General features: G+C 38.9%; 1 protein-coding gene across 1 annotated transcript; it reads left to right on the plus strand.

The window, feature by feature from the left end:
- Nucleotides 1–2,960: 2,960 nt before the first annotated feature.
- On the plus strand, nucleotides 2,961–14,843 carry OTUD6B (OTU deubiquitinase 6B). The gene is made up of 7 exons (XM_052788179.1): nucleotides 2,961–3,126; nucleotides 5,695–5,849; nucleotides 7,814–7,909; nucleotides 9,336–9,648; nucleotides 11,237–11,298; nucleotides 11,996–12,102; nucleotides 12,638–14,843. Exons 1-7 carry the CDS (start codon nucleotides 3,036–3,038, stop codon nucleotides 12,720–12,722), a joined length of 909 nt encoding a protein of 302 aa, XP_052644139.1. The 5' UTR covers nucleotides 2,961–3,035; the 3' UTR covers nucleotides 12,723–14,843.
- The last annotated feature ends 8,259 nt before the right edge of the window (nucleotides 14,844–23,102 follow it).

Raw genomic sequence — 23,102 nt, forward strand, 5'->3', positions numbered from 1 at the left:
GGCAAGCAGGCAGGGAGAGGCAGGGCCCCTGGAGGAGGCAGCTTGCAGCCCTGGCAATCCCACACAGATGTCATGACTGCAGGTCCCCATGATGACAGTTTCCCCAAATTCAGAATTTTTTCCTTTTATAAGAGGATTTCTGAACAGCCAGCAGCCTTTGGTCTCCACCTCCTAAGCCATATGCATACCTGGTGATACTGAAGAGCATTACTTTCTCAGGTCTCAGCAAATAACCTCCTCCTGTTGCTTCGTTGTTTTTCTCTAGCTCAGCTGCTGCTTTCCTTTGCTTATGCTCAAAGCAGTCATCTTCGTAACTTGCGATGTTGTGTTTTTTTCAAGGAGTAATTGGCCATCAGCTGTTTATAATGTTGGGTTCTCTGTTTTCAACGATATTTTCAAGGCCTTTGCTATTATTCCACGTGAAACTCCAGTTCATAATAGTCGTCTGGCACAAAGCTCCAGTTCACAGGGCAGGTTCTTGCCACAGGTTGCTAACAAGCCCCACAGGCCAGGACTGGGGCCTCATGAAGTTGGCATTGAGCCCATGGCCTGCTGCTAGCAAGGGCAGCGCTCTTCTTCATAGCTTTCATTTATTCTACGTTTCACAGCAGCAGAGGAAACTCATCTTTAGCCGGCTGTGCAGCATGACTGCCCCTGGCCCCGAGTTTATTGTACCACTACTCTCTAAAATGTACTCCTTCATACTTGGTGTGCCCTAAAATCTCCATTCCTGCGTAACCTTGAGTTCGTCTGCATTAAGATATGTGTTGTTCAAATGAGGCTAGCATATCTTAAGATAATTTTAATCAACCTACCTTCATCATCACTTAGCACTTCACGTTTGGTCACCTGAGGTATTTATTTATTTGGTTGTTGGTATTCATTTTATATTCTTTCAGGTTACTGCTAAAGATATGGCAGAAGTCTGGACTAAAAACAGTAGTTGCTAAAGGGACCTCACTGGATGTATCCCCTTTGACTGGGGATAGTTGCGCTGGAGGGAAGGAGCCTCTGCTACCTTTTTTTGTGAAAGATTTAAGCCTGTAGTCCCCCAAAACACTGGAGAGCTCAGCTTGCTTGAAGGATGGATTGGATCATATGTCCAAACATCTAATTACAGCATCTTGTTATGGGAAAAAGATAATTTTTTTTCTTTGCTCTAATTTTGTAAAGTTCTAAAAGAAACTAAAATGCAGAAGGTATAAAACAGTATTTATTATTTTTAAATATAAAGCATTTTTAAGAACATGTATTAAATACCAGCATATTCATATATACGTACATGTGTGGACAAATATATGTCACTGACAAACTGATACAGAGCACATATATACATTAGCCAAGGCAAATCTAACCCGGATTTGCCCTTATTCTGGATTTGCTGGTAGTATACAGAAATATTTACAGGGCTACCCTAGTAACTTCCAGTGCTAACCTATTTTCCTAGCTAAAAGCCAACCGTCCCCCTCTCATTCTTTTTGGATGAGACTTTTTTTTCCTAGCTGGTCTGTGATCTGTTTTATTCTAACAGGCTGGAAAAAGCAGGTGGAGGTAAGGGAAAAATATATTTCCAGGTGTTGATAAACAAATCTGAAAATTATTTGCATTTTGACAGAATTGTAAAGGAGATCTACAAATTGGGTGGTTCTATACAGCAAGAGAGTTTGATCCATCATCTTACGATTCTGCTTCAGATCCGTTTCCTTTCTTTGCACTTGAGAGTGTAATTCATAGAATCATAGAATCATTTAGGTCGGAAAAGACCTCTGAGATCATCAAGTCCAACAGTTAACCAAACACTGCCAAATCCACCACTAAACCACATTCCTAAGCGCCACATCTACATGTCTTTTAAATACTTCCAGCAAGGTATTCTTGTAGAGGTTCTGTTGATGAAAACGTAGAATAGCAATGCTGTAACAGTTAAGCACAAACTTACGGTTTCCATTACCAAAGTTTTTCTCAGTTTAGTAATCTTAAACCCAATTAAAATATTAAGTTTATAAATTGTACTTTGCCCAGATGAACCGAATGTTCCACAAAATAATGTTGGTGACTGCGCCAAACAGAAAAGCATCTCGCTCCACACTAGCGCTCAACAAGAATTTGTAGTTCCCAGTTTGAAGTGGGGATTTGACCCCAACCAGGAAGTTTGGATTTTCCTGTAATAAAAACGTAACACCTTCTGAGCCGTAATTTCACAGTGGTGAGGAGGCACAAATCACGAACATCACAACTTGGAAAATCGGGAGTCTTTCTGGGTATTTTTTAGCTTTAGGTAACTTCAGGTAAAAAACTTGCACACGCAGGGCACTGTGTATTTTGTGCAAAAGCAAACAGGTTAAATCATTTTTTGCCTTAACGTGATAAATCACGCAAAACCCCTAACCAATTCCCTTCTCGCCTCTAACCTTCCTCTTCAACAGGATTTGCCTCCAGTTGGGCTAAACGTACCACGTTTTTTTCTCAGTGAAGACGCGTCCACAGAAGTCCTTTACAGGGCAGGAGATAAGAGCAAGTAGCTCCGCCGTGACGCCAGAGGACCGAAACGAGGGGGGCGGGCGTCTCTTTTCCCGCAAAAACGGCCCTGCCCTCCCCCGCCGTTCTCGTGCTCTCGCAACCCGAGAGCAAAAGAAATGCTGCCCTTTCCCCACCACGGCCCGAGCTCACGGCCCGTAACGTGCGGGCTCAGGAGCGGGGGGCGGAGGCCGCCTATCCCGCCGGCGGGGCGCATGGGGCGGCCGCAGGAGACGGCAGACCGGCCGGTCCCGGAGGGCGGGCGGCCGGCCAGCCGGCAAGCAGGCAAGCCGGCAGGCAGCACACGAAGGAGCCCCCTCCGGAGGGGAATCCCGGGCCGCTCGTCCCGTCCCCCCCCCCGCCACGGCTGAGGTGACGGCCGAAGGGCGGCGGGCGGGGCCAGGCGGGGCGGGGCGACCGGAAGCTTGGCGAGTTCCCGCCTCGCGCCGGGGTCGGGGGTCATGCGCGCCGCCGCCGCGGGGTGAGGGCGTCCCGCGGGCGCGGGCCTCCGGGCGTCCATGGAGGGCTCCGGGGACGAGGAGCCGGGGGCCGACGGGCCGCTGCAGCGGCTGGTGAAGCGTCAGCGGAAGGAGAAGCGGGAGCTGCAGGGTGAGGGGCGGCGCGGCCCGGCGAAGGGCGGGCGGGGGAGGGGAGAGCGATCCCTCAGGCGCCCGCCTCGCCGGGGGGAGGTGGCGGGGAGGCGCGGGGCGGGCCCGGCCCGGCGCGCCGCTCTCAGCCTGGAACCTGGGAGAGGCTCCGCGGAGGCGAAGCTGGGAGCCGCGGCCGGCGGCGGGAGAAGCTCGGAGGGGGCGGGCGGGCGGGCGCCTTCGGCAGCGCCGGGCTTTGGGCGGGAGCAGCCCTTGCGCTGCCTTCGCGAGGGGATGGGGACGTCGGGGACGAGAGCGTGGCGTCTGGGCGGAGGTGTCAAAGCCGGGCTTCGCTCCCGGGCGCGGTGGTTCTCGTCACGCCGGCGGTCTGCTGAGCGTGCCTCGCTGTGATCTTGCGAGCCTCACAGTGCGTGAGAGCCGTCACATAATGCTAGAGCCGTTAACGCTAGGCTAGCGTTTTGCTACTTCGTTTTTAAGTTAAAGAAGGTGTGTTTTTGTAAGGCGTTTTAGATTGAAAGGCCTGCATAAGGGTCCTTGCTGCCCAGACAGCTGTGTTTCTTCGTTCAAAGTGCAGTTGATCTGAAATGAACTTTCACGTTCTGTCCAGCCGCAGTAAAAAATCTATAGTAGAAGACCTGTGTGGTCTTACAGTGCTGTATATAAGCTGTTCATGACCCTATTACAGTAGATTAATATAATTAAGTAGTTATCTGGATTCTGTTAAGTTTTGTAGTTGATTGTAACCTTTTTGTTAAGCCTTTCTCATTGCTGGCGTATTGATACGGCCTTTTTCTTCTTTGGCTTTTTTGGTATGTAATGCAATAGGCCAATCTGCAGCCTCTTATCAATTGGAGGGTTAAAGAAGGGGAGAGACGCTATTGGGCTGCATCTTGCCATTAAATCTATATGAACTTACTGTTTTGAGGTGCCTTTTCCTCCCTCAAACTTGGTTGAAGTTGAAAAGAGGTAGGAATCAAGCACTGTGGTTAGGTGGCTGGAGCACATGGCACATTGGTTGGGAGAGGCTGCGGAACAGAGGGGTTTTCTACCTAGGGAAGGTTATAAGAGGGTACCTAATTGCAGTCCTCTGCTACCTAAAGGTGGGAGGGGTATACAGAAGACAGAGCCCCAGTCTTCCTAGGTAGGAGAGGCAGGTGACCTATAGGCACACATTTTCCTACTTGAAAAATACATTCCTGGTAAGTGCAATGATTAACTGTTTGACAGAGAGCAAAACAGTTTGTTCGTAAGAATTAACGTAAGGTGGATCTCTGCACCTGAAAATCCAGTATCTCCTCCAGCTGATGATCCTTGTCTCCACCACCCCCAATATACTCTTCTTGTGTATTTGTGTGTGCCTCTTAAGTCCCGGATTTCCTTTTTCTCCATTATGTTAATTTTTATGAACAAAACTGCTTTTCTGTCTGTCAGACTCAGCTGATTCATCTGTGAGGCTGAATGCTTAACATAAATCTTTCAGTATGAGCATTCTTGCTGTCTCCTCTTGAAAAGTTTCATTATCATCACCATCATCTTCAGCTCAATTGTGTCAGTCAAGGGTGAAGGACAGGAAAATGTACAGGTGATGAATAGCAAGCAGGGTGTTAAATAACTAGTGCTGTAACTAAAACAGTGAATACAGAAGTGAGGAGAGCTAGCAGGGTGTGTTCATGTAAGAGCAGAGGCTGTGGAAGCTGTGTTTGTTCAGCCTGGAGAAGAAGAGAAGACTATGGGGGATCTGGTTGTAGTTTCCATTGTGTATTGGATGGAGCCAGACTCTTCAAAGTAAAGTGTAGAGAATGCACAAGAGACAATGGCTAAAGGTTGTAACACGAAAATTCCACATGGGAGGAAAAAGGGAAAATATTTTCATAATAAGAATGGTTAAACATTGCAAAAAAACTGACCAGAAAGGTTGCAGAATGTCCATCCCCAGAGACTTTGCACAGTCATCTGAATAAATGCCAGATCAAGCTGAATTAACATAACCTGATGTAGCTTTGAATTCAGCCCTGTTTCGAGCAGGAGGTTGAACTAGATGACCTCTGGACATACTTTCTAACCAAACTATTCTATGATTTGGGAAATAGAGCGTTGACTTACAGCCTAAAAATACGTATGGAATTTAAGCAGGTTGAAGGTTTTTTTTCTTCTTGAATACCCATTTGCTTTTAGAAACTTTATTTTAAGGACAGGTAAACTCTGTTTTTACTTTTAATCTGCTGCTTGTGTGATTAAAAATTTACACATCTTTCCTGTGACAATAATCTTTTTTGAAGGCAACAGTCTGAGGTCTGCTGCATTGATAAAGTTCATAAGTATTAATAATAGTAACCTGGCACAAGTTTTTCTCTTCTTCAGATAAAACGTTTGCATCTTTTAAGAAAAATGTAGCTGCTTTTAAAATGTGATGATCATAATGGGCAGTCTTATAGCTAAACTGTTAAAGCATACTGATATGTTGATACTTGTAAATGTTTTTCTGTATGACTTGCAGTTCTCTTTTCTGCAATGACTGTGGAGTATCTATATTTAGAGGTAATGTTTTATTACACTACTTCTCTAACAGCAAAAATTCAAGGCATGAAAAATGCTGTTCCCAAGAATGATAAAAAGAGACGAAAACAGCTGGCTGATGAAGTTGCCAAGTTAGAGACAGAACTTGAAGAGAAGCACAAAGAGGAATTAAAGCAGCTGAAGGAAGCTTCACCTGAACAGAATAAGGTAGGCGGCTTAACTTTAGCTGCAGTTGTACAGATACAATTTGTTAGGGCTTCTTTAACTTTTAAAAATTATAATGAAGTAACATTTTAAAGTATTTCTCCTTTTCCTCACAGTATTAGTAACTCTTTTCATCTTTGGAAAGATTCAGCTGTTATGGTGGGTGCACATTGCATACGGTGGGTGGAGGGGCATTTAACAGTGGGGATTTTTTTGTTGTTGAGCAGTATTTGGTTTTGTTCTTAAGGCTACGTTAGTAGCTCAGTTGTCTTAAAGAAATTTTTTTTTTTTTTTAAGTTCTTGTTATATTGTCGCTCTAATTATCTTATGTAGACTACTAGGGTATTGTTGGCCTTCAATAGGCATTTGACTGATGTAGTGTGTTTTGTTTTGCAATTCTATCAAGAATGTAACTGACCTTTTTGTAAGAAGCACTTTCTGTGATGATGAGAATTGTTGTCTTAAATGCTGCTGTTCTGTCATGTTGGCAACATAGCTACATATTAAGTACTTCCGGTTTGCTGTGTGATGGCAAAGCACTTAATTTTTAACAGAGGCTTAGCATTATTCAAATTTAGCTGAAGGAAATATGACCACCTGAGTAAACTAGATACTATTAAATACTTGAGTGACATACAAAAATTCACCTTTGTTTTAGCACTTAATTAATTTAGTGTCTTGGAAACTCCTGTCATAGTGAATTTGCAATCCATAGACTTAGTTCTGTATATCCAGTACTGAAAAGAACTCTATTTGTATCATGTGCCTGAATATCTTGTGCAAGTAGGCCTGCTCATGTAGGCCTGTTCATATACTTTCTCCTTTCTAAACGGGAATAGAGCTTATGGCTAAATTGGTGCAATACAGTTATCTGTGAATGATGCTAATGCTACATGCTCATACATCTCCTTAAGTGTTTCCCTAACAGTGTGTCTCTTTTGGCTGTTTAAGTCTTTTTAAAGAAACCAAACACAAAGACCTATCTGCATCATGCTTTCTGGACTAACTGTTTTCTGATTAGTGACCTAACAAAGAGTTAAGCAGAAGGTACTTTTGTTTGAAAATGAGAATGGAAACGTTTCTGAATGACTTTTAGGGAAATAGACTTGATTGAGAAGCATCTGTTGAGAATCCTCGGGGGGGGGGGAAGGTTTAAATTGGAAGAGTTATGACCCTATAACAATCTTCTGTAGTAGTTTTTAATCAGATGCTTAAGCAGGTGATTAATGCATAAGCATTAAACGTAATGCTTCTGTTTACCTGTATCTTAGATTAGTTTCAAGAGTTTGTTTTATTTTGCTAAATGAGCTGTCCAAACTTTACAATGGAGGACCTTTCAAGCTAAAATCTTTGCCCTAGACGTAGCTTTGCCTGAGAGGATTTTGTTTTGAGATGTGTAGTTTCTTTCACTTCTCAGCTTTTTTATTTGGATTGAAACATGTCCATGCTTCCAAGGGTGACATCTGCTTCATTCTGTTATGGGGTTAGCTTTGTCATTTTTCTTGAGAAGTGTCAGTTCCCTGTCTTTTCCAACTGCTGGTTATGCTTTGGTATGGGAGGTGGAGCCCTCTCCTGCTTTAATTGTCACAGAACTTGTTAATGGCTGTTTGGGTTCTTCAGCTGGCTGGTATGGTGAGGAAAACTTTCCCTTTCAGCTGGTAAGCAATGTTCACACTTCAGTGTGGAAGCTTACAAGAGAACATACAGATTAAAGTTTAGATGCACAGTTCATAACTGTCTCTTTGTTGAGACTACAGAAAAAGTAATAAAATGCACGATAGTGGTTTAGGATGTGAAATGCTTTACTTTTGGCTTTGAAAGGTTCTGTGCTGTACACAGATCTTTGTGGTTAAACTTCATAAATATACCCTGGAATTACCTAGGAACAGAACTTAAAACTGTTTTAGGAGATGCACATCTTGGTTATCATTTATATTAATAAGAACATGTAACATTTTTCTTTTCAGACAGATTCCATAGCTGATGGGGTTGCAAATTTAGAGCTCGAAGGAGTAGAGCAACAGATTCAACATCCTCGAATATCAAAAGCGCAGAAGAGGCGGGTATGGCTTAACATTTAAAAATTTTACAAATATTTGATTGAAGTTTTACTGACTTAACTGTAATAACCAAAGTTAAACAATTTTGAAGGGGACATTACCTGGCTAATTCAGTGTTGATGCTGTACCTACTGGGTGCCTTGAAAATCTGTAAAGCTGCTACCTAGAGATGTGTAAGCATTTTATAAATAGTTGTACTTTTTTACCCTCAGCCGTGAGCTGGGAATCAGAATAGGTCAGGAGATGGGAGCCAGAAAAAGTAAATGATGTAAAGCAAATGTTTTTAAAAGAATTTCACTAAAAAAATTAATAAAGAAATAAAGTAATTGAATTAAAATAATGTAAAATACACATAGAAAATATGCAAGCAGTAGAAATTTACACATTTAACAAAAGAACATTAATACTGAAATTCTTGTAAATTTTTGAGTTGTTAAGAAACACTACCTGGTGTCCAGGCTGTTAGGGTTAAATCCTTTTAAACTTCAGATGCTAAATTGCAATGGATTAACATTCTCATTGTACCTGCATGAATGTTGGTTCAGGGCCAGAGGAGCACTGCTTTATTGCAGAGTCCATCCCCTGGTACATAATCACTACTGCAGAGCTGCCTTGTAACAAACATGATAAAAGGATGTTCTTAATTCATCGCACCATGTCTAGGCAAACTAGAAACTCTTGTTATTGCGGTCGCCTAAACCAGTCTGGTCATGATTTGTGGTGAATTTTAAGTGTGAAAGTGAAGAGATCATTCTCTGTACTGCTTCCTTTTTTATTTTTCTTGTTTATTTTGACTCATAGTCCCCTTGTTAACTTAAGCGTAAACTTACAATGTATTCTATAAAAGCCATGTTATGCATTATTACATCCCCTCTAGTATTCTCTGTATGCATTCTTATCCATCCTTTAGGTTAGGAGCAGTCTTTTATGATGTATAGTAGCTAGCCTGAGGGAGTTTCAGTTTCATGACATGAGCGCCATTATGCAATCATATGCGTAAGTGGTAGATCTCACACTTATTATGAAAGAGCAATATTTTCTGTTGTTTAATTAGAATTTCCATACTTAAGTTGTTTGCCAGTGTGGTGAAATAGGTGATCCTGAAGAAATGGCTACTATTAATAGCCTTTGTACAGGTGTTGTAAAGTGTTATTTTTGCACGTCGATATAATTAAGGTTTCTCCTGTCACATAATTTCGGGTGTGGTGTCGGAGGCAGTTAGGCTATGTTGGTCACTTAACCGTTTGCTAAAGTTTGGGTTTAGGAGGTCTCTAAGATTCGGTAGTGCTGATTCGGGAGAACATTTCACAGATATGAATGTACTGAGAAAACATTTGAAGAGTTAGAAGCAAGCACTAAGCCAAGAACTGTACAGGCATCTTCTAAATTTTAACATTTGATGTAATTTTTGTGTGTGTTTTAATCTAAGGAAAAAAAAGCTGCCTTGGAGAGAGAAAGAGAAGAAAGGATAGCTGAAGCTGAGATAGAAAATTTAACGGGTGCTAGACATCTTGAAAGTCAGAAACTTGCCTCCCTGTTGGCAGCAAGGCACTTGGAGATTAAACAGATCCCTTCAGATGGCCATTGCATGTACAGAGCTATTGAAGATCAGCTCAAGGATCGCCAAAATTCCTGGACTGTTGCAACTCTAAGGAACCAAACAGCAAAGTATATGCAAAGTCACTTTGATGACTTCCTGCCATTTCTTACAAACCCTGGTACTGGAGACATGTATAGCAGAGGTAAAACTTATGGCATAGAGATTTTAAAAACTGTTAAAATTATTTCTGATAATTCTCGATCTCAGTTACAGCTGAATTGGGACTAACCCATTATGGTGTTTGTTCCTGAACTTTGTTACTTTGTTGGTTTGGCTGTGTACTATGGAACAAAGAATTATGATCTGCTGTGAAACTTGGTACACCTGAATCTTCGCAATGTATCTTTTTTTTTTTTTTTTTTTTTAAGTAATCTAGCAAACATTATTCCCCATTAAAAAAAAAAAATCAGAACTTGCTGGTTACTAGATGGTAATCATAAACTGGGATGTGATTTAAGTTGTATGATGTCTACCAGGTTACGGATGATTTTTTTTGTCAACTTTTGTATTGGTGTTTTCAATTTACATAGGAGAGCTGTTAAAAATGAGTGTGAAATTCAAGCAAACCCATTTTATAATAGTTTGCATAGATGCTTTTTCTTATTCTACCCTTTATTTTCACTGTTCATGCTAGGTCTTTTGGCGCCCTTTCTTATAAACAAACTAAACTAAAAAATGTAAAGGCATTTAGTGTGAAGCAATGGTGTAGGCTGAATAAATGCAGTTAAATGGAATTTATGTACTTATTTAAGCAATTCATGGTTTATTAATTTCCTACTGCATGTCTGGAACACCGTGCAAATGACTTTATACATTTTTTTTAACTTACTGCTACATTCATTTAATAGTTATTGCTGTGGATTTCATTTGGTGATTGGGGCCTGTTGTGAAGTAGGAGGTGTCTCTCCCATGTTGACAGAGATAATTGTCACAGGATAAATGTGTCCTAAGAGAAGACTCAATGTTAAGTTCTGCAGAGCAGCAGGGAATTGAGGCTTTTTTGTCTTTTAAGTCTGTTATAAGGGGAATGTATGAAAAACTATACTGAGCAGTCTTCAGAAAATCTGTTCTTTCTTTATCAGAATCTATTCATAGGGTTCAGAAGCCTGACGGGTTGTAATTTATAAATTTGAAAGCTTGGTTTCTGTAGAACATGATCTGTAAGAGGTTTATTTAGCGGTTGACAAAGGAACCATTGGGAATAAGTACTTCAGAGGTTAAAAACAAGGCAGCTAATTTGGAAAGTTAAAAAAAAACCAAAACAACAACAGTTGAACTACATACAGTTACAAGGTTTTAAAAACATACCTGACACCTAGCTAAAGTAAGAACTAAGCATACTACTTGCTATCACATTCTTTTCTAGGGTGTCAAAACAGCATACTCTGAAACTTAACAGGAAGAAAACTCTTATACAATTTCCTGCTTGTTATTAACAGTTCCCTGAACAACAAGTTGAAAATGTAAACCTGTACTTCTTTTTATTCCCATACTTGCTTTTATTCTTGTCTTCAGTCTTAATTTTTCTTTCTAAAACAGTTACGCAGGGTTTTTTTGGCCTCTGGTGTTTTTCGTTTCCTTTCCTTCTTTTCAGTGAACATACCTATTTTCCTGTATAATGTGTTTAGACTTTTCAGGTTCTAGGTCTTCATTGTATAATCAGTATTTTTCCTCGGTTGCTTGCTCTCAAGTAAGAGAAGTACTAAAAGTTGTCTTTTCTTTCCCCACAGAGGAATTTGAAAAATACTGTGATGATATAGCAAGTACAGCTGCATGGGGTGGTCAGCTGGAGGTAAGTGTGGTATTGATAATTTTTGTTTGTGAAATTCTGGAGTGGGTGAATATACCTTCAAAGTAGGGCTTCTTGAGAAAGAATACCTGAAGGCATAAGGGAACCTAGTCTTAAATAGTTTATCAAGAACTTTCTCCTATGGTTATAAATTGTTTTTGCAGATTAGTAGTTTTTCTGATGGTGTGCTGCTGTTCTGATTCTGATGTATTTGACGACATGCAAGTTAATGAATTCAGTAGTTCTAAATATCATTAGAAGGATTGACAATACAAGTGGGGGAAGACTTTCTAAGGAGAAAGTGTTTTATTATGCAGACTTAGATGGTAGGAAAGCTGAATAGAGTGGAGCAATGTTAGATTTTTGTAATGTAAACCAGAACTTGAGCTTGAGAAAATACATATTTGTTTTAGTTTGTGTCTTATTTATTGTTTTATGAAAGAGTGGTCACAAATTACTGAAGCTAGGCCAATGTTACCTGTGTTGTATCCTCAAAACAATGATTAATTAAAGGCAACCTGTTTTCAATTAAAGTTTAAAAAGTTAAGATAATTTTGCTTATTTTGATAAAGTTTATTTTCTAACAATATTTGAAATGTTACGCCTGAACTCGTGTCTGCTAAAACTAAATGCCATGCCTTCCTCTCTCCTTCTTACATTGGATTTAATCCTATTATTGAATTGGTTTTATGCCTTAAAGCTAAGGGCTTTGTCGCACATTTTGCAAACACCTATTGAAGTAGTGCAAATGGATTCCCCTCCCATTATTGTTGGTGAAGAATATTCAGGCAAACCAATAATACTTGTGTAAGTATGTAATTTTATCCCTTTTTAAAATTAGTGCACTTGATTTCTATAGCAGAGGGCTTAGCTTTGATTCTTACCTGCTCTTTTATTTTCTGTTACGTATCTGATGTTGAAATGCTGCTTGAATAATGATCTTGCAGGTCAGAAATTATGTTTATGATTGACACATAGTTTAAAGATATTGTAATTAGAGTTCTTAAAATGCTGACAGTCTGAAGTGTGATTCAGTCACTGCTTTATAGAATGCTATGAGGTCATTTTACCTGTTAGATAATTACAAAATAATAGTGAAATTGATATAAGATGCAACAGGAAACTTCTTTTTTCTTTTCAAAGTTTATGTCACTGTGCTTGGAAGTCACCAGAATTTAAAAACTGTCTTTATTAATACTGACCTATTTAATGACCATATATATTTTCTGTGCTAAGACTTGAATTTATTTAAGCTGTCTTCCAGTGCTGTTAATATTTGGCATGATGTATACTTTTAGTTAAGCTGAACTCTAATTCTGTAACTACTTTTTTTTTTTTTTAGGTATATGAGACATGCCTATGGATTAGGAGAACATTACAATTCAGTAAAACTTCTAACAGATGCTGCTACAGAAAAAGGCAGCTAGCATATAAAAGTCATAAATCCACACGGATAACAGTTGCATCTTGGTGTGTTGGGCTCCAGACAATTCCCAGACAGACTGGAAAGTGAAACTAAATGGAATGGATTAAAAATGAAAAAAAGACATACAAGGTTTGACTGTAAATCAGAAATAGCTCTTGATTTAAAACAAAACCAAACCAAAACCACACAACAGTATTTTGAACTTGTTGGTATTAATTACGTTTAGAAGATCTTCTCTAAATTGGTGGCTGTGTAGAGCAGAGGTTTTTTTTTTGTTTTTTTTTTTTAATAGAGCTTCATCCCATGCTGCAGTGAAAATACCAAGTAGTAAGTGTTTCGGTTAATCTGCATTTCTGCTGAAGAATTAAGGTTATTTGAAGGTTCCTGTTATGTTATTTCTGGCAGATTTTGATGATCATGGAAGAGTTAAGGCATTTAAAATAATTTATTTTATTTTGATTGATGGAATAACCTCTACAGTGTTTCTTTAATTCTATCAGGATCTAGCTTTAATGCTGTAGTAGAGATCCCCTTTATTTGGGCAGAGAAGAGCTGGAGGCAAATCCAGTAGTAGAATATCTTGCTTGGCTGGATGAATTGCACAAGCTTTTTATTTTAAAGACTTTCCATCTAGGATTTTTTACCAAGCTTTGATGACTTCTCTTTTATTTTCTTGCAGTTGACAGTAGGAACTAATGCTTGATGCTGTTCCTGGTACTGAATCTGTAGCAAGAGCATTGTTTATGACTATGCATCATAACGTTGATGCAAGTTAACTGTGCTGTTCATCCTTCATAGTCTTTCATCTGTGCATTTCAATGATACAGAAATCTTACAAACAAAAAGCTCCTCAGTGTCCTCACTTCAGGTAGTGAAACTCACCTGAACTCATCATTTATGGATCTGCTGATCTAAGCACTTTGTGATCTAAATAAAGTGTGATGTTTTATAATGCTTAAAACAGCTGGTTGCATACAGGTGTGAAAATAACCACCTTGGGTTTTGTGAGTAACTTTAAAGATGATCTGCAGAGGAATTAAGTTTCTTTTCATTGCTCCTTATGATGCACAGAGACACTTGAAAGATGGGGTTTTTTTAATATGGCTTGACTTTTTACATTAGAAACATGTATTTTTGTCTTTAAGTCACTGTAAATGTGACTCCAAAATTAGCAGCATACTGAAACCAAAGTTGTAATGCAATTGTTTTTTAACAATAGAAGTGATTTTATTTTTTTTTTTTTTTAAAGCCTTAGTAACACGATAATTGTCTGTATTTTAGCGCTGATGAGTTGGTTTGGAGAAAAGTGGTTCATGTCAAGTTTAAACAACTTTGCCCTGATTTGAGGATTATGAGCTAACTGTGCATCTTGTAGTCCTTCAGTAAAGCTAGCGAGCAGATTGACATTCCTGGGACTTAAAAATTAGAAAGAAAAATCTGTTCTTACTTAGGAAGAAAGAGATAAGTGTTCACTTTATGGATCAGATTATGTCTGATTTAAAGCACTTTGAGAGAGAGGGAGGGGAAAAAAATAAGGCAATTATAGCAGGAGGTTTTGGACAAGCAGAACTTGAATTATGACTTCTTTAGACTGGTGCCTGCCAGGAAAACAAAGTATTAACCAGATCAGGAGTTTTTACATCCTTATTTATCTGACACAGTATAAAAAATATAGCTGTATAGCAGCTGGTTTACTGTAGAATTTGGTTTACTACCTTGTTTGTATAAAATGATGTTTTTAATTTCAAACAAAGAATTGGATACACCAGTATGGAAAAAGTGTTTATATTTGTAATACCACTATTAATTTCACTAAAAATAATAGTCAGAAATACTCTTCTCTGTGTTGCTTAGAGTTGATATGATATGAAATGCACATGCTGCATTTTATAGATACCCTGTGAAAAATATTCTTTAGTTTATTGGGTTTTCATTCTTGTTTGATTAACTGACAGAGGAAAGATGCCAGAATTGTGGAATGCCTGTACCAACAGTTTGTCCTGTTGAAGATGTTTACAGTTTGTATAAAGTGAAATAATGTTTTAATATAGTGAGTGAAAGATCCTTGTTCATGCTGTTTGGGACTTGCCAAAAAGTAATAAATCGGTTTATTTGTGGCAAATCTTGTTGTGGTCACTTTTTATTTTGTACTTCGATTGTTCATGTCTTAATTCCTAGTATTAATAAGTTTACCCATTTAATTTTTATGGCTTTAGGGTCCTACTGTAGTATGAATTCTCCAACAACTCACTATTCCTATTCAAGTAGACAAAGCTTTACTCTTTATGAAATGAAGTTGTTTCTAAACAAAATTTATCCTCAGTGTTTTAGCAGTTAAACTTGAACTCTTCTATAAAGCTGTATTTGAAAATACTATTGAACTTCTCCATACATAAAAACAATCAAGTGAAACTGAGAGGGTTTTTTCACAATTTAGCTTTTAACTTCTTTGTCAGACTACATTTTTTCTGCAAAATAGCACTACTTATTTTGAGCTTACATGTATTTAAGTAGCTTCTCTTCCTTTTATCTGCAATTCATTGACATCGGTTTATTCAGCCACTATTTCTTTTAAGGGCTGGTAGGTAATTTTTTTGCAAGATTAGAGCTTAGTTTCCGGTGGGAATGCTCCCATGAACGGGAAGGAAACTGTCTAGTGGTCTGCAATAAATTGTGTACAATATTCTTAAAGGGAAGAACTTGTTGAAAGCAATGGGTACAGTTGGGCAAGTCAGGGCATGGAAGAGACTGGCCTCCTCTTGGAGCCGCAGATGGAGTTTAGCTTTCATCCCTGTCACCTTCGCTTAGTCTGCACCCAATCTCTGCTCTCCTGTGCGTCCCGGGTAGTGTGGGCTGCAGCCAGTGCCAGAAAGCGGACAGGAGGTGGGCGGCAGCGGGAGGGAGTGCAGGCCTGTCATAAATCATTTAAATGTTCCATGACTTCAAGGATTTTTTAAAAGAAATAAATAATATAAAATACAATGAAGCACTGATGTTCCTTGTGCGCATTTGTACAATTCTCATAACCTGTTGTGTTTACATATATTAAAGTATTACACCAAAGCTAAAACACTGTGAAGAGGGGAGTTTGTTTCACAACCACTTGCCTCGAGGCAAAATTATCACTAAAGGCACTTTTTGCCTCCTGTCCATGCTCTGTCCTTCCCGTCTCCTCTTTTTAACAGGCAGGTCAACAGGAGCTGTGACAGGCCCCGGGAAAAAAACAAGGCTGAAATTTCAGGTCTAGGCAGAGCACATCCCTTCTGTTCCTACTCTGTCTCAAGGAGTAAGAGCTGCTGGCAGCGGCCTGACTGGGCAGATCTTATGCTGTGGGATGGTCGTCTCTCCCTGCTGTCTTATGCTTGAGTGTAATACTGTTATGAATTAAAAAAATTGAGAATTACCGTAGCGAAATGCGCTGGCAGCAGATGGGGTAGGGGCACTGCATCTTGCTGTTGGTATTAGGGTTATGGGTTTTGCCGAGTTCTCCAGCCTTCCTCCTTCACCAGCACTGCTCACCTTGCAGCTTGTGAATTCACTGATGTGACAGTTGAGTAAGCGGAGATAGGCAGCGTCTCTTTCCTAGGTGATATAGGTGGTCGCAGTGCAAACAAATTGTGGCGTATGTTCTGGGAAGTGCTGACCAGACATACTGCTATAGGTGTGCTGGAGAAGTGTCATCTTCAGGGGTGCAACAGCTTTCATGCCAAAGGAGTGAATGCTGAATGCCACAGAGATACCCTGAAGGCTGGGGTGAGAGTGGAAGTCAGAATGTCCCATCTGCATCATCTGGGTAGAGAAAACAACACTTTGGGCTGTCATCTTTCATAGGTCATGGAACTGCTGCAGGTACAAATTTCTAGTCTTTAAGACACAACCTGCCTTCCTCTGTCTCTTAGCCGATCTCCTGTGATGTATTTATGAATGACAAGCAGCCTGTGTTGATTACTTAATCTATGTAAGTAGCTGAGCAGACTTAAAAATAGGATCTGAAATACAGAAGCCATTTTCTGTGCTTTCCTTGGCTCCAGTAAGAACACTAACCCACCAATTCCTTTGTTTTGAGAGACTGATAAAAGCAGCAGATGGGTTGTGATTAATCACTAGAAGCATATGATATACGTACTTTTGAATACAACTAAAATCCTTAGCAATTGTCTCCCTATGTTATAAACAGGTATATCATAAAAAGAATTGTTCACGCACAAAAAAAACGTTCAGTAAAATTCAAAATAAGCTGATGTAGTCTCTATGTTCCAGATTAAATAAATACATTGTCAATTGAAAAGCTGTATCCTCTTTACAAATTAGAAAAATTGGAGTGCATAAGCTTAAATAATAAGAAAATAAAAAATGTTCCTAGGGAGCTATATTTTCTGCAAAGGCTCCCTGAACTTCATCAGTCCTGCAAATATTTTGTCATGATATGTGAAGAGATTAGGTACATGAAGAGTCTGAAGATGCTGTGTTTGTCCAGAAACAAACTTAAAAACCTTCTAGACGTGAGTAATGTTGTTTTATTTTTTAAAGCTTTTTTTTTTTTCCTTTTGAAGAATAATGTCTTATGAAAACATTTGAGCAAGGTATCTTTTCTCGAAATTATTATGTAAGTCATGAAGATGCACTTTAATAATTGCATTCTGGAAGGTATTTGGATACTCTTTCACGGAAGCTAAGGACATAGAGAATTTAAACTAATAATTCTTCCTTATGTACATATTTATCCTATAAAACTCAAAATATGAATAAAACCTCAGCAGTATAAATAAGCAATAGTTCGTTGTTAAATCCTAATAAGGTTCCATTGAGTTGCTTACAGTTCTTAGCTGTAAGCAGAATGCTGAAGCACAAAAAGCCAGAAGCAGAATAGGGAAAGTTGTTGCTAACTGGGGATACCTGAATGAAATGTGCAAAAATATCTGGGCTAAGGATGGTGAGGTGAGAGAGAATACAAATGTGAGGGCTAGAATAGCTATAGGGGTAGCCAAGCAGAGAGATGGCAAACTAAGCTACTAGCCTGTTTTCCAGAAACAAAACAGGGATGGATTGTGTGTGACTCCATGGGATCTGTTCTTATGCTAAAATAGGCTTCTGAAAGCAGAAAGAAAAGAATGCAAGTATTCGCTGCTTTTTCTAGCTCATAATTTACTTAATAATACGAAAAATATCAATATACATTTTTGTATAGGTCTTGTGTGTGTCTTTACACCTCGTGTGCTTCTGAGGAATTGCACCATATAACCAACCAGCAGTCTCAAACGTTTGGGGTACAGTGAGCTCCCTGAAAGAGAGAGCTGTTTTGTAGCTTCACTGGCAGCCTTCACTGCACCTTCTTTGCCGGTTGGTAGAACTGCAGATTACTTCAGTGGATTTTGAAAACTTTGATTTATTTTAAACTCTGATATATTTATCAGTATTTGACATACTGTGTTTTATGTCACTGATTTAGTTGCAGTATTTGCTGTCTGCTTGATCTGCCGCTTGAGTGTGTTATCCATCTGCTTCTGAACATTTTATCACAGTTCTTGCAGACAACTGCAGACTGAGAGTCTATATGGAGATCTTTGAGAAAACCTACATGGGACAGGAAGCTGGAGAATGTAATGAAAGAATGCTTTAAATCCAGCTTGAAAAAATGTGCTGTTCGGTAAAAACAATAATGAGAAGATTCTTAAGGAAAATTACCCTGCTGATACTCCAAACCTTTACATTTTAGTTTTTATGTTTTAGTTGTGATGATCAAGTAAAAGTTTTGTTTGGTTGTTTTTTAATAGAGAAGAAACTGGATGTCACACCTCTGATAGTGTATTCAGGTTTTGCACACTCTGTTATTTCTAAAAGAATGGTAGCTTTGCCCCACCTAATAAGTGATATTCCCCTTCTAGTGCAAGGACACATTACAAAAATTATGATAAGGGCCTTTTTCTAGTTAGACCATTTTGAGCTTCTAACATTTTTTTGTGAAACATCCTTGATGCTGTCTGTAGGAATGGAGCTGTTCAGTTTTTTTTAATTTAAAAAGGTGCCTTTAACAGTAGGGTTCTTGAGGGGGGACAGGAAGGACACAGATTGCTTTCCTGAACTAGGTAATAATTGAACTGAGACATTTGGGCACTATGTGGGTGTATTGAGAAAATCATGCATCTAAAACCTGTATACCAATGTATCTTGTACATTGTAGGATATGTGCTGACTTGTCCCACATGATAGCCCCTTCAGAAAAAACTTTAGCTACAGAGTTTTGACACTGGAACTGGAAGCCTGTGGATTGTTGCAGATCTAGGACATCACTGGGAATAAAAAGAAATGTGGAATAGCTTGCGTGACTGGAGCGGTGCATTGGACGGATACATGCTTTTTAGGAAGGGCGGGCTGGGAAGGTGAGGAAGAGAGGTTTAGCTTGGCGCTCGGCTGTGGGACAGGTGACAGGTCTGTTCATTGCTTATGAGTCAGGATCAGAGGGGTGGCCTACGTGGGCCATGTTGAGTGGGTGCCTGCCACACACCAACCAACATATTTTTACTAATTTTACTAACAGTGGGTTTTTTGCACAGTTCGAGTTCCCTGGCCAACTCCAGAGCCTTAATCTAAAAATAAGACAAAGCAGGCTAAATTTGAAAACTATTGCTTAGTAAATACATTTGATTATGAAGTCTCTATTAAATCCTGTGTATGAAACTCAGTGTCTTTTCCCTGCAAGACTTATTTATGTATTTTAAGAAGAACGCACAAGATAGCCTACTTGTACAACAGGTGAAACCAGGTCTCAGTAGAAGCTTTCTTGTATTCTCACTTGCTTCACACAATGTATGGTATGTATCACAGTGATGCATGTAACATCAAAGTTTGTCAGATGCACAAACTAAGGTATTACCTTCAAAGAGTGAGCTTTCCAAAACCGGTCACAAATGTTACATGATTTAAGAGTCTTGAAATAGTCTTGATAAATTTCAGCTGCATTGGTATGCAACATTTTCCAGATCAGAGCACTTATAAAAGATAATTTCAAGGACTGTAATCAAATATACATTTTAGTAAGGGGAAAAAATCCAACCCTGTGCTGTGCACCGTACAAAGAGATGAGAACTGCTGACTACTATTGTAATAGAAGCTAAGTAAACAGGCCGAGACGAGAACAAACAGGATATCTGGTAAACGTGTAAGCTTAATTTTTGTAGCAGAATTTCTTATGCATAACCGCTTATGCATAAGATGCCTAACTAAAATATATTTTGTGCACTAAGAGTTATCTTAGCTTAAATAGGAAGGCATAATTAGGATATAATATTACATAGAAAAGTAATTCCTGAAGTTTCTATAATTAAATTTTAAAAGAAACTTAGCAAAGATCTCTAAAGCCATTTGCGCATCTGTAGAAACTTATTCTTTGTTTCTCACAAAACACTGACACAAGATATTTGATTTCATTGACACCAATAGGTTTAAAAAAAAAAATCTGTAACTGACAACAGTATATTAAAAATTAAGCAAAATGCACCTTTAGAATGATGAAAAAATGAACCTCCATCCAGTTGTCTACGCTTAACTGCTCTATTCGTGGATGCCTTCCTACTAATCAGGTGAGCCAACATCATCAGAAAAAATAGCACAGAAGTACACCAATACAAAAGATAATCTGAAATTTCTTAAAATGCTCTGTATTATTGAAGAATTCTTTTAAATAGTTGGGTTTGAATGACTTTAGTTATAGCACATGGAATATTTGAATTATCACATTACTAGTCTTCAGAGGACCAACCTCCTCTTTCAAAATGATACTGATGGGTTGTTTCTAAAGCAGTGCATTATTCTTACAGTGTAATTCCCTTAACCTAAGGTCCTGCCTTTATTTCAACAGAAAAGTTTGCAACAGTTAATAACTAAGCAGTTCTGCTGCTTCAGTTTACATCAACTGTTTTACAAATTAAAAAGCTATTTAAGGATAAAGAAATAAAGACATGCTCTATGCAGTATGCTAAGTTAAAGCTCATCTTCCTTTGCAAAAATTTAGGAGCATATAGTCCCCTTGTGCTTCTAATAAATAATTCTCATATTTTAATCAGACAGCTAATCCTCACTTGCTCTACTAGATTAAGCTTGCCACTTGAGTGACAGATTACTGTAGAGCTAGGAATTGTCAAACTCAGCCCTTTTAAGACCCAAAGACAGACTATCTGAGATTAACACATAAAAATGTCTTCTAATCGACTGATTTTAGATGTACTTTAATTTTGTTATCTGTGTTTCAGTGCAAATCACAGAGCAGTTTTAACAGTAGACTGTCTCAGCAGTGAGACACTTCTTACTTCCAATTTTTCAAATGAAACTCGACAAATTATTTATTAAAGCACTGTACAAATTAATTATATATTGTCAAGAATAAAACTGTCAGTAAATCTTAATTGAAGAGCCTTAAAAATTACAGAAGGAACTTCACTTCTAATTTTGCATATAGTACATCTCACAAACATTTGCTTTTGAAATATAGAAGCCAGGGAATGGATAACCATAACTATACCAAATAACTCAAATTAAATTTTAAATTATAAAACTGTGATCCTGCATGTTGCTCATCTGCCCATGGAAATATAAAAATATAGAGACTTATTAAAAATATATATATATATTCCACATATTTGGTACTTTTTTTCCCAGTTTATTTGCTAAAGTAGAACAATAGTTAAGCAAATTTCTGGAGTCAGTGCTGAACATATTACTGGCACACAAAGCACATGATATCCTGTTCATTCAATTAATAGCTTCAAGGATGGTTTAACCAAGTATTTGAAGGACCGTACACCAAGATTAGAGATATGTATTAAATATCCTTTACTTTTTATCTCTTAAGTATAATAACCTGGTTTTAAAATAGTGTAAATCAAAATGCAATGTGGTGGAATGTGGGGTTGGAATATGGGTCTTGAAGCTGGGCAAAAAATTCTTGAGAAGGTTATCAGTGACCTCAATAACACACATCATTAAAAAACTGAGCAAGTACCTTGCAACAGTTGGTTTGCAAAATGTCAAAATTTGATCACCCTTTTCTAAAATGCAGAGTGCAAAACAGATGAGTAAATATGAAGCACGATTTTTGTAGAATACTTTAGTTTTGAAGGGATCTCTGGTGGTCCTGCAAACTGACATCCAGCTCTGAGCGGCACTAACTTCATATAGGTTGGATTATTCTGTCTTTCACTTTGTGAGCACCGTCCTTCTGTATGTGGAAAAAGGTGAGGAAAGGCTACTGAGAAGTCTGTAGACATAGAAGAGAAACGCTTGTTCTGTGCGTTTGCGTCAGGCTGCAGGCCTTTGACCATGCTGGTCAAAGGGACCACACCTCTCCAAAATTCTTTAGCTGAGGATTTCCTCAGTTTGAGCTGAGATTTACAGCTCCTTCAGGTTCAGCCTTCTAGGGCACAGTGAGGGAGACATTTGTTTGAGGTTTTCTCCTCACTTTGTCTTTGATTGATAGAGCCAGCTGACAGACTAGAGCAGCTTTAAAGGTATTTCTGGTTATTCAGCCTATTGACGATGCTGGTGTGTTGTATTCAGTAGGATTAACTCACCTGATGCTTATTCCTTTAGACAAGTCTTCCATTCCATTCTTATCCTTAGCTGTGCACTTCTCACATGAGCTATCAGACTTGGGGCTTTTCAGATAAATCATCTTATTGGAAAAGAGCTGAAGCATTGCAGTGATGGACTGTAGTCCATTTCTGCTGGGGCTGGGGCTGGGGACTGTTGAAGTTGTTACTGAAGAACTTCACCCATTTGACCTCAGTCCTTGCTTGAGACTCCCGGATCTCTCACCTGTATACTACGGCGGTTATGAATGGATCCCATGCAAAGAGGTCTTCTTACCACATTTAGGCAGACGGTGAGCAACATACCCTTCGTTTTCCACTTGAATTTGTTTGGTTTTTTTCGTTTGTATTTCCAATGATCTTTTTATGATTGCACCTCCCTCCAGTTTAGCAGCCGCTGCACATCTCATTAAAGCATTTTCTACTTCTTGAGCCTCATTAAGTGAAGGCTATATAGGACTGAACTGGACAGCAGTAATGGACTTTGTCACACAGCATTAGCTATCTCGCTCAGTGGATGCCTTGAACTTTTGTAATTCACCCTGAGTCTGTCTACATCACGGAGCACCAGTCCCAACAAGTATGGAGTCTTTCTGGCAGACTTTATGTTAGTTGGACATAAACTACACCAGTTATTACACAGAAATCACTCATTTAATATGACTTTCACCTCTTTTGAAAGGACTTCTCCATCTCAGAGTAGGTAATGATTTCTATGCACGTGCAGTTCTTACCGACTCTGCTGCAACTGCCAGTAAGAGTCCCAACCATATGATGATTTTTTTCAAAATCTGGAC

Source organism: Harpia harpyja, chromosome 5 (assembly GCF_026419915.1).
Source record: "Harpia harpyja isolate bHarHar1 chromosome 5, bHarHar1 primary haplotype, whole genome shotgun sequence".
Lineage (NCBI taxonomy): Eukaryota > Metazoa > Chordata > Aves > Accipitriformes > Accipitridae > Harpia > Harpia harpyja.

What these genes read in the sequence shown, in the direction of transcription:
- OTUD6B (XM_052788179.1), top strand. Translation starts at nt 3,036, where the DNA reads ATGGAGGGCTCCGGGGACGAGGAGCCGGGGGCCGACGGGCCGCTGCAG. An exon ending in GGAGAAGCGGGAGCTGCAGG is followed by an intron (nt 3,127 to 5,694) that starts GTGAGGGGCGGC and finishes CTTCTCTAACAG; the next exon opens with CAAAAATTCAAGGCATGAAA. An exon ending in TGGAGACATGTATAGCAGAG is followed by an intron (nt 9,649 to 11,236) that starts GTAAAACTTATG and finishes CTTTCCCCACAG; the next exon opens with AGGAATTTGAAAAATACTGT.